Source organism: Perca fluviatilis, chromosome 5, assembly GCF_010015445.1.
Source record: "Perca fluviatilis chromosome 5, GENO_Pfluv_1.0, whole genome shotgun sequence".
Taxonomy (NCBI): domain Eukaryota; kingdom Metazoa; phylum Chordata; class Actinopteri; order Perciformes; family Percidae; genus Perca; species Perca fluviatilis.
This window is the reverse complement of record NC_053116.1, coordinates 36597935-36609789: the sequence shown is the minus strand read 5'-3', so window position 1 is coordinate 36609789 and position 11855 is coordinate 36597935. Positions and strand designations below refer to the sequence as shown.

General features: G+C 42.5%; 1 protein-coding gene across 3 annotated transcripts; it reads left to right on the top strand.

Annotated features, from left to right (window-relative positions):
• The first annotated feature begins 3021 nt into the window (after nucleotides 1-3021).
• si:dkeyp-110g5.4 (uncharacterized protein LOC561637 homolog) lies at nucleotides 3022-10217 on the top strand. Of its 3 annotated transcripts, none has more exons than XM_039799296.1 (4): nucleotides 3022-3128; nucleotides 6575-7116; nucleotides 8484-8624; nucleotides 9414-10216. In XM_039799296.1, the coding sequence occupies exons 2-4, from the start codon at nucleotides 6589-6591 to the stop codon at nucleotides 9945-9947; spliced, it is 1203 nt and encodes a 400-aa protein (XP_039655230.1). In that variant the 5' UTR covers nucleotides 3022-3128; nucleotides 6575-6588; the 3' UTR covers nucleotides 9948-10216. The 3 variants fall into 3 exon arrangements, with proteins under 3 accessions (XP_039655230.1, XP_039655231.1, XP_039655232.1); XM_039799297.1 differs by lacking the exon at nucleotides 3022-3128 and adding an exon at nucleotides 3248-3502 and having other exon boundaries at nucleotides 9414-10217; XM_039799298.1 differs by lacking the exon at nucleotides 3022-3128 and adding an exon at nucleotides 3535-3846 and having other exon boundaries at nucleotides 9414-10217.
• Nucleotides 10218-11855: the final 1638 nt, after the last annotated feature.

The window sequence follows — 11855 nt, the reverse complement described above, 5'->3', positions numbered from 1 at the left end:
CCTGTGGCGTTTCCCCCTCTCGTTCCCCCTGCTCTGGCATTTCCCCCCTCTCATTCACCCTACTCTGGCGTTTCCCTCCTCTCGTTCCCCTGCTCTGCTCTACCTTTCCCCTCTCGTTCCCCCTGCTCTGGCGTTTCCCCTCCTCGTTCCCCCCCGCCCCTGCGTTTTCCCTGCCTCATTTCCCCCCTGCTCTGCGCGTTTCCCCTCGTTCCCCCAGCTCTGGCGTTTCCCTCCTCATCCCCCCTGCTCTGGTGTTTCCCCTCTCATTCCCCCTGCTCCTGGCGTTTCCCCCCTCATTCCCCCTGTTCTGGTGTTTCCCCTCGCCTTCCCCCTGCTCTCGCGTTTCCCTCTCTCGTTCCCCCTGCTCTGGCGTTTCCCCCTCTCGTTCCCCCTGCTCTCGCGTTTTTCCCTCCTTCCCCCTGCTCGCGGTTCCCCCTCTCATTCCCCTGCTCTGGCGTTTCCCCCTCTCATTCCCCCTGCGCCGTTTCCAGCCTCGTTCCCCTGCTCTGGCGTTTCCACGTTTCCTCCTGTCCCCCTGCTCTGGCGTTTCCAAACCTCTAAACCGGAGACATTTGGAAACACTTCTGACCTTTGGCAACACTGACGCCAATGTTTCCCCGCCCTGATTGGGTCTTATCGGTCACGACGTCTCGTTCTCTGAGACTAAGCTACTAATGTTACCATGGCAACTACCAGCAGTGGGTGGAGTCTCCACGTTGCCTCCTGTTTATGTCCAGTATACCAGGATGTTGATGAGATATTTTGGTTTGGGCGTGTTAGTTTAAAACTGAGATTAGTTCTTCTACTGGAGCTAAAAACACATGTGTGCACGGAGATCGCTTTTGGCTTAAAAACTCAAACGCTTAAAAACCAAAACGTAGCGATGCAAATGTAGCCTGAGCGCTTCATTATCATGTGACATGCTCATCTGTCGTAGTCATTGAGCAGTGGGACTTTGTGGAAATACTGTAAAAGTATATGTACTGATGGGTCAGTGTGGATTTATAGTCGACTAAGAAGCCTTTTCTATTCTCTTTGTGAAAATGTTGTTCATACAGTTTAACAAAAAAAAGTTCTTGTCATATTTATGAAAATACTAATGCAATATTTATGTTATTTAGGGCCCCTTGTGCAAATAAATTCACTAGTTCAAGTGAGCTGTTGTATTTGAATCCTTATGGAGAAAATTATGGGATTTTGACTTCGGAACCACACTGTCGAGCATACATATTAATTAACATATCATTTGGGCTTTAAAATAATTTTAAACTTAATAAAGTTAGTTAAGAGTGACACCTTGTAGCACAAGGTCACACTGACTACAGATTATTCTTTAAAGTTAAATAACAGGCCAAGATTACTACATTAATAAGAACAAAAGCGGAATTGTGCAATAGACATTAAGTCTCCATGTGTCACTGTCACTTTAAATTATATTAACGAAATCCCGACTGTTCACTGTCCAGGCTCCCAAATGGTGGAACGAGCTTTCGGCCATCAGGATGGCCGAAAGCATCTTCCGCCTAAGGCTAAAAACACAACTCTTCCAACTACACCTCGGATAAAAAAGAAATTCTTGAACCTGCACTTTCATATGTCTCTTTGTAGCTTTGCTTATTTAAAGCTACTGTACTTGCACTTACTACTTGTTGTCTGGATTTTAAACCTTCACAGTTGAAAGCACTTAACCCTTGTGATGTCTTCCCGTCAACCTAGAAAAAAAACACTTTTTTTCGACGTTTTTGACGCCTTATTTTCACAGTTTGTTTTTTCCAATGTTTTAAATTGTAACATTTTTCTTCTACACATTTTCTGCGCTTATTTCTACGTCCCATATTTTCTGATATAAAACAAAAAATGAAAACGGGTCAGTGTGACCCGAAGTCAACACAAGGGTAATTGTAAGTCGCTTTGGATAAAAGCGTCCGCTAAATGACATGTAATGTAATGTATTGTAAAGTACAGCATATACAATTTACATACAATGGATGAATGAATTGTTTATTTTCGTGTCTGGCCGGTTGCTTACATGTATATCATATTAGGATTTAAATAAACACTTTCCTAGATATACAGTTTACAATTCAACACAAAAACCAGATAAATACACATGAAGTTTTATAATTTCAACATTTCAGACCAGAATAAATGATGGTACAAGTAAAAAAAAATAAACCGATTAAGTAAATACTGGGTATTCCAAATATATATTACATATTGTGTTGTCTTCCCATTATGACCATGACAAAAACACTTTTGTTGTCCCTATCTCAACGTTTTGTGGTTTTATTTTTAGGTTTTTGGTCACTATTTTCAAGATTTCCCCCTTTTCTTCCGATCCGTTATTTTGACGTTTTGTCGAAATTTATGGCGCTATTTTCGTTGTTTTCACCAACATTTTTGCCACTTTCCCCACGTTTTGTCTGTTTTTCGATGTTTTTGGTGCTTTCTTCCGGTGTATTCGGTGGTGTAGTCTACGGGATACACAGGTATACGCAGTATACCCACTAAGTATACCCTGTTAAAAATGCCCAAGGACATGCAACAACATACTTTCCATTATATTTTTGATATATTTTGCATCTGTGTTTTTCTGCTTCACACAGGCTAAATACAAGTATTTCCACCGTAAATTGGTGCATAAAAGTGTATCCGAATACAGGAAATTAAGTCTTTGACCCCCCCACTATGATATGCCACCCCTCCTCCCCCAAAGGCAGATTCTGGCCAATATATACTGTACTTCCATATATATAAATATATATATATATATATATTTAATTATATCTATATATATTTACATAAAGTACAATATATCCACTACAATGCATTAGACTACACCACTGGATGTATTTGAAGTTTGTTTTTCGTCGCTTTTTCCCAAAATTTCTGACTCTCATTTCAACGTCCCATATTTCGGATACAAAAAAAACTTTGAAAAACGGGTCAGATTTGACCCGATGACAGCATGAGGATGAAGCATTGACATATATAAAACCGGTTTACATTCGTTTAGTTGACGCTTTTATTTTGAAGGGTGCGGCCCGGAAATCCTGTTGTTTTTGCGATGAAGTGATAACACAACACAAGTCGGATTCTTTAAAGCTGGATACGTACGTTTCATCAAGGTATGGGCAATAATATCATGTCCTTTTTTATGCAAGTACGGCTGGCATATTGTTTGCCATTATTTACCTAAGTGTGTTCCCTATCGATGATGTTATATAAATATATGTTATATATGGAAACCGCAACCTCCATCTCAGTTCGTTCGTAATTTTTTAGGAAACGTTAGCGTTACCTAGTAACTAATGAATATCGAAAGTCTGAGCAAATGGTGTCTGTTAAAAACGTAATGGACGTCAGGAACGACACCGCTACATTATCTTCTAGATAGAGAAACATTAACATTGTATGTGACTTTATTTAAACCGTTAAGCCGTTGAAACCAGGACCCAGGAGGGGCGAACTTTAGTGTCCGTTAAGATTTCTTTCCGCTCAGGTTCGTCATGCTCTTGAACTATTTTATTACACCGAACTATTAGGAAGTCTTCAACGTTAGCTAGCTAGTGTCTACATCTTTAAATCCCGGCTCCACCGTGTCCGTCTACCGGGGTGAAGTTAGTTTAATGTTTGACATTTCTTCGGTTTTAATACGTCCGTGTTCAAGTTTCGATTTCGCCCAGTTTTAGGGTATGTTGGAGAGATTTAGGTTTCACAGTGTTGATCGGCTCAAAAACACCAAAAAAGGACGTGGAGAACGGAAACTATCTGTCAAACGTGTGCCAGTTAGGGACCGTCGTAAAAGTGCAACCTCAGCCATTTCAATCTTCAATAACTTTTTTTGTAAGTAACTTTTTGTAAATATAGTAAATCATTAGTCTGGCTATCAGCAGACCAAGCTCAATCTTTTAAGATTGAACATTAGGGCCGTTACAGAGTCAACGCATCGGTACGCATTATGCGTCGATGCGTAGCTAAATGTGTCGTCCCAGTTTTTGATACGAGATGCGCCGGTGCGCACAATACTATGCGTTGTCGGTGGGGGCGACACTGCATGTATTGTAGTAGTGCCCTATATTTAAATATAGGATACTATATTGTACATTATCCAAAAATATTAAATCAACTTAGCTGAGCAAATTCATCAAACATAGGACTACTGAGTCACATTTTTCGGTATGTATCAACGTTCTGTGTGTGTGTCTATGCTGTGTGCCCTCCTCAAGAGGCTGAAATAGCGTACAACAGGAGAGAGAGAGACACCCAAATGTATCTATATATTTTTAAAACCTGCTAAACCATGTTTAAGCGACCTTTTATTAATGTATTGGTCAGTGCTACCCAATCGTAGCACACTGTACTGGTGGGGAAACAAGCATCTGATAAACAGAAGTCAGCCAGCCAGCTGCTCCCTGACGAGAGCCACTCTCCGGGAGGGTCTGGCTCTGCCGTCCGAACACCGTGGAGCGCTCTGCTGCCCCCAGTTGGGTGGGCGGTGTATTGCATTTCACGCATCGTCCGTGACGCTTGCGTCTACTTGCGTTCACTGTTTAGACTATGAAAGGGAGCGCGTCGCTCGCGTTGCTTGTTCGCGTTGTTCGCGTTGTCCGCGTTGCTCGCGTTGACTCTGTAACGGCCCTTAGGCTGGTTACACACTGAATGTGTCGCATGAGCATGTCCGCTGCATGGCGTGTCCGTTTATATTTCGGCTCCCATGTTAACAGATTAGAGCGTGCACGCTGCCTGCGTAACAACATGCGCCGCGCCGAAAACGCGTGCATGCTAGAAATAGAACCAACGCCTATTTTTCACGCAATACGCAAGCGTGTTGGAAGCGTTTCCAGGCAAAATAGAATAGGAAAAGATGTTTACATGTCATTTAGACACAAATACATATTAATAAATGACATGTTGATGTTTGAAAGTCTCGAGGTTTTGATATAAATGTAATTTTAAAAACAAAAATCGATTTTTGTAATAATGCACCTGTCAATCCAGAACAAAATATTCTGGAGCCTATTTTGCCGTCAATACTGCCGAAGGTGTCTTTGCTGTAATCAGATCAGTATATATTTATGTTTAACATGGTATTTTGTTTTTATCAATGGGAAACGTGTCCAGACAAGGCTAGCAGCAGCAGCGCCGCGTCAGACATATTTCTGGTGTGTAAAGACATAGAAAAATCCACGCAGCTGACACAACAGAAACGCCACGCGCACGCCACGCAGGCAGTGTGTAACCGGCCTTAGTCTGGGGAGTCTGCTCTGTATTTTCTACTGCACAAGAGGCGTGATCATCGGGCATAGTTCAAATGACTCTGTACACAATTGGATAGTCTTTCAACCAATCAGAGCAAAGATCCAGGTGACGGGTTGCTGCGCTTCAGTGGCCGCCGTGTTGAATGTAAACAAGAAGCTGCTCGGTCGCTTCTCTATCGCCATCGTGTTAAACCCGCCAATAGCGCGCCAGGTGGATAAGCCGGTTTGTGATTGGTCCCCGCAGATTTGTAACGGAAGCAGGATAGATAAACGTACAGGTTTCCAGCCTGAGCTGCAGGGCCAAATCAAATCGCCGGCAGATCGGGCTGGGTTTACCCAGTCTAGTAAATCATGGTTTATGCACGTGTAAATATTGTAATTTCAGTAGCTTACTCATTTCTTAATATATTGACATAAAATCACCTCTCATGTTCCAGTTAAGGCTGATTGATGTTTTAGCGTTAAATCGACGCCGTGGGTATGTACGTAGGTACGTGGAGACACTGACCCTACGCCGTAGCCTGACGTGCACATCAAAGAATGTAACTACACGTTGTGGCGACGCACGTCGCTCCGCCGTGGCTTGGTAGCGTTGCGTTTCCCGCCCGGCTCATTTCCTGGTTCTCCTTCTCCATAAACCTGCCATTCTCTTAAAGAGATCGATGCACACACACCAACGCACAATTCTAAACTTCAGGGCACTTACGTAGGCTACGGAGAAATACATCATTATCATCAGTGACCTATTGTGTAGAAAAATGCACATTTTTGGTTATTATTTCAATAGTTTGCTCATTGTTAAATACATTGACATCAAATCACCTCTAATCTTGAACATTAGCCCACAACTGAACAATGAACAATGATGTCTCCTTTGTTATGTTTATGTCCTACAGTCTGCTGCCGATTGTGTGTATGTATGCATGTGTATGTGTGTCTGTAAAAAGGACGCTGACCCACCCAACTTCCCACTTTAAGCCAAATCTACCTTCGGGTATAAATAAAGTGACCTTGACCTTGACCTTTCACAGCTGTTCCCAGACCTTTTAGCTAACCATTTCAGCTTCTTATGCAATACTTTTAACTTACTATTAAAAACCGGTGTGTCCGCTACTTCTAGCAAATCATTTGAATGGTTTAGTCAGTACTTCTTCTAGCTAACAATTTCTACCGTTTAATCAAAGCAAAGATGAATCGATTAATCTCTGCAGCTATAGTCGAACCATAAATATTTAGCTGGGAGGAAATAATTGGGAACTGGTGGTGTTATTGGGGATCTATATGTCTTAATATAACTCTTAATGTGTACACAGGAAATACACAGAGCATGGATCTCCTTGGAAAAGTGGAAATCTACATCCCAGTGGACGCTGAGGTGAAAATATTCCCTATGTGGAGTTTACCTAAATCGGTGCTTAAACGAATTGGCCTCCCCCTGTCTGACTCTGAGGGCTCCGGGACGCTCGCAAACTCTCCAGAAGGCATATGTATTTGTCCAGCAATCATACGGAGGAAAGGCCAGAAACTTGTCTCCCACACAGGAAACGGTGGGACAGAAAACACATCGCTGCTGCACACAGAGTTTCGGTCCGGACAGATGTCCTTTGTCTGCCCCAACCGCACAGCTTACAAGGTGCTAAAGGACACCGTGCCTGGGAAAAAGGTCTCTGCGCACACATCTCACACCTCCCAGTTACCTCAGGGCTCTGCGCCGGATAAGTACAAAGATGCCGTCGTCATCTACCATGGACATGTTTACCTGTCCACCAGGAGGTCCAATCACAGCCGGAGTCAACGAGGGACACGTCAACCAAAGCCATCTTCCCACTCCGCCATTCCTAAAAGTTTAAAGAAGGTACTGTGCCGTTTCAGTTGGTGGTTACTAAAGCCCAGTTCAGACCAAAGATTGGCGACTACACAAGTTTAAGCAACTAGATATACTCAGATACCGAGTTTACGCACCGATCTGATACCACGTAATTTAGCCCAGAAGAAAATCTTCTTTAAAGGTGCTCTAAGTGATGTCACGTGTTTTTTAGGCTCCAACTTTTTTTTTTCACATACAGCAAACATCTCCTCACTATCTGCTAGCTGCCTGTCCTCTGAACACACTGTAAAAAACATCTCCTCACTATCTGCTAGCTGCCTGTCCCCTAACACACTGTAAAAAACATCTCCTCACTATCTGCTAGCTGCCTGTCCCCTAACACACTGTAAAAAACATCTCCTCACTATCTGCTAGCTGCCTGTCCCCTGAACACACTGTAAAAAAACATCTCCTCACTATCTGCTAGCTGCCTGTCCCCTAACACACTGTAAAAAACATCTCCTCACTATCTGCTAGCTGTCTGTCCCCTGATCACACTGTAAAAAAACATCTCCTCACTATCCGCTAGCTGCCTGTCCCCTAACACACTGTAAAAAACATCTCCTCACTATCTGCTAGCTGTCTGTCCCCTAACACACTGTAAAAAACATCTCCTCACTATCTGCTATGCTACTATTTTTAACACACTGTAAAAAAGAAAATGCGGTCTCTGTAGACAGCCCAGGCTCCACAAATGGCAACAAAAACAAACTGTGCCAACCTGCACCACCAAACATAACAAACAGTGTTCCAGCCAATTACAAGACAAGACAAGAAGGATTTGGGTGGTGGGGGTTGGGGGGTTAGTGCTCGGAAGGGAGAGGACGGGATGAGGAGGAGCGAGATAGCCTTCGTTTTGTTTGACAATATTTCAAACGTCAACAAGAAGTGACATCACCCAACATCGCTTAGAGCACCTTTTAAAGTAGTTTATTTGTGTTCTTTTTCCGTTACGACTGACTGTCAAACTAGACCAGTGGTTTCCAACCTCTTTTCCTTGGCGCCCCCCCTACTCATGTCTAAGAAAAGCTGACTTTTGTAATTTTTTTCAACATTCTTCTATCAATGTTTTTTCTTAGAATACTATAAAATTAAATAAAACACCCCAAATTCAATAATACTAGTGAACGGATAATTTATTTATCTTGTGAAGAGCGTTGCATGGAACCATCCCCGTTATTTTTTTGGACAATTTGGACAAAAAAAGTAAAACCCAAATTTCTGATGTAGAAACTTTTTGAAAATGGGTCAAATTTGACCCGACGACAACAGCAGGGTTAAATATTTCCTAGTTCCTTCACTCCTCTGTGACAGTAAAGCGAGTAACCACAGTAACGTTGTTTTTCCTCCCGCAGCGGCGGTCTCCCCAGGCTCGCCATGATCCTGCAGACAAAGAACTACGAAGGAAGAAATTGCGTGTCACTTTGCCCCAAACCTCCATAAAACCGCTACAGGATCTTCTCACCAAAACAGATAATAACTCCACCACGGACCAGGTGAGTTCAATAATAACTGCAATAAGTAAAACAACTGTATTGTTTTACTGTAAAGTTACTTTGAGTACCATGTAAAGCGCTATATAAATGTATAATAATAATAATAATAATAATAATTATTATTATTATTATTATTATTATTATTATTATTATTATTGTTAGGTGAGTGTTCGTTGGAGCTGACTGAATGGCTGCAAATTAATTGCCTGTTGGGATTCATAAAGTGTCTGAATCTAAATCTTGAAAAGTGAACGTGAGCCTTACGGTACAGATCCATTTGACCGTGCGACGCTTCTGTCTCGCGGCGCTCCAGTCTATTCCGATGGGTGACGTCAAGCGACTTCAACGTGCCTGCAAAGCATCCTGGGAAGGCGGCGCTGCATTGGAAAAAAGTGCTGCGCGTCAAAAAGCTGGCCGATGCCCAGCTTTATGCAAATGAATACGTTGAACGCGACGCGACTATCCAGTAGAAGTAGACGAAAATCTTTCAAACTGACCTTTGTCGATCAGAAACGAAGACAGATTCAGCAACTGCGCGGCCTTATTTCTCGCTTAAAATGTTTTCAGAAACACGTTTTCGGTGAACCATTTTTGTAAAATACGAGATCGTATTCTCAACGAGCCGCCACGACACTCTGTTGAAATTCTCGAGTAGCCACACCCACGTCATGGCGTTCATCCAATCAGTGGACCGTCAACCGTGGATTTGTGACGTCGCGACACCACGCTTCAGTCGTGTCGGACAAATGGATCTGTACCGCTACCACTTGTGTTTTGTGTGTCCTTCAGGAGCTGCTACATGACAACATGCCCGAAAAAAACCCCACCGCTTGCAAAGTAACACACGGTGAACACGAGAAGGATGTTTTTACGCACAAGACCGTTGACGTGTCGTCATCCACAGCTGCACGTTCGGATGCCGATGGAGAGCAGGCAGCGGCGGAGGAAGCAGCCGAGCCGGTGTGGTTTCAGCCTCAGGAGGAGGAGGAGGAGGAGGAGCAGCAGCAGCAGCAGGAGGAGGTGGAGGAGGTGGAGGAGGAGGAGTCCAACGACGACGGGGCTGAACGTGAGCTACGGGACCAGAATGACGAAGAAGCTAAAGCTGACTATCTACAAATTGACAACGTTGGTGATATTGTGGAGCAGAGTAGCAGCCAGAGCTGGATCGGGAGAGAGTCTCGGGGTGCGGCTCGCGCCTCCACATCGCTGCAGGAGGAGTACGACTTTAAGGAGCTGGCGGAGGAGGAGAAGATCGCTAGAATGAAGGCCAAACTCAGACAGAGCGAAGCTGCCCTCCTTATAATGACAGCTCAGTCCGAGTGAGCAACAGTTCCCTAAACATTCAACTCACGTTAAGATTTTTACCCTTGAACTATGGCTGCTCAGTCCAGAGTGAGAAAAGAACCCCAGCAATGATGCTTTAGATCCCTAAACATTAAACTTACGATAACTAACATCAAAGCTAACTCACGGTAAAGGACAAATCCGGCGCAAAATGAACCTAGGGGTTAATAATAGAGATGGCCTGATACCATTTTTTGCTTCCTGATACCGATTCCAATACCTGAACTTGCGTATCGGCCGATACCGAGTACCGATCTGATACCAGTGTGTCATATATTTTATTATGTTTTAACGTATATTACTATCCCTGTATGGATGGGATATGATTTAACAGCTGTATACTACTATCCCTGTATGGATGTGATATGATGTATAACAGCTGTATACTACTATCCCTGTATGGATGTGATATGATGTATAACAGCTGTATACTACTATCCCTGTATGGATGTGATATGATGTATAACAGCTGTATACTACTATCCCTGTATGGATGTGATATGATGTATAACAGCTGTATACTACTATCCCTGTATGGATGTGATATGATTTAACAGCTGTATACTACTATCCCTGTATGGATGTGATATGATGTATAACAGCTGTATACTACTATCCCTGTATGGATGTGATATGATTTAACAGCTGTATACTACTATCCCTTTATTTATTTATTAAAAAGATAGATTCGAAAGACAGTATCGTTAGCGTTTACAGGCGGCCGCCGTCTTGGAGCTACTGTCTTTCTAAATTATCTTTTTAATAAAATTTTTGTTCACTTACAAAGTTCTCAATGCTTGTGTTTACATGTAGGGACCCTCATTATGCTGCCGTGGAAGTGTGGTGCTATTTTGAGCCTTGTTAGTGGTGTAGAAATAGAGATTACTTTTTACTTTAGCCGTGCCCCGACGACTAGCTTTATAAGCTAATTAGCGGTTTGCGCTAAAACTGGTCACATTCGATTAGCATGAAAACAGATCCCAGAGAACGGTCGACTCGGTACACGTGTTATTAACCCCTAGGTTCATTTTGCGCCGGATTTCTCCTTTAAGATATTTACTCTTGAACTACGGCCGCAACGAACAATTAAATTAATTTCATTATCGATTAATAGAGCTGGATACCAAATTCGATACTTTTTAGGCACTGACCAAATTGCCTCCTTAGTATCGAATATCCAAAAATGCCTCGTCATTCAGTAACAAATAATACCAATACCTAAGGAGCAAATCTCATCAGCGTCAGTGAGCCAATCAGCACGCAGCATGCTTCTACAAAGAGCTCTTCATGTTTGTGATTGGCTGTCAAACATTACACGTGCAATGTTGTAATTTATTTTTTGTTAAAATGCATTTTTATAAATTTGGTATCGTTCAGGAACCGGTATCGTAGTCATGGTACCCGTACCGGTATGGGAACTTTTTGAACGGTACCTATCAGATTAATCTGCCGATTTAATTTTTATTCGAATTAATCGTTTGATCCATAAAATGTCCGAAAATGGTGAAAAAAAAAAAATCTCCATCCCAGTTTGTCGAAGGTGATGTCTTCAAATGTCTTATGTTGACGACCCAAAGACATTCAGTTTAATATGGTTTTAGAGCGGGACGTCTCCATGTTTCAGAGGCCGAAAACAGCATTTTCTTTTTCTTTTTGTTATTTTTGCATGAAAAATTACTTTTATCGACTCTCGAAATATGTTAGAGATTATTTTATTTTTTTATTCGACTACTCGTTACAGCTGTACTATGAACGCTTTGTTTCCCAATATATCTAGACTGGGTAAACCCAGCCCGACCTGCAGCTCAGGCTGGAAACCTATACGTTTATCTGTCCCGCTTCCGTTACAATTTTGTGGGGACCAATCACAAACTGACTTATCCAGCT

Bases quoted from the DNA above. Each gene is read 5' to 3' on its own strand.
- si:dkeyp-110g5.4 (XM_039799297.1), top strand. From the start codon at position 6,589: ATGGATCTCCTTGGAAAAGTGGAAATCTACATCCCAGTGGACGCTGAG. The intron at 7,117-8,483 runs GTACTGTGCCGT...TTCCTCCCGCAG, and splicing joins TTCCTAAAAGTTTAAAGAAG to CGGCGGTCTCCCCAGGCTCG. The intron at 8,625-9,413 runs GTGAGTTCAATA...TGTGTCCTTCAG, and splicing joins ATAACTCCACCACGGACCAG to GAGCTGCTACATGACAACAT.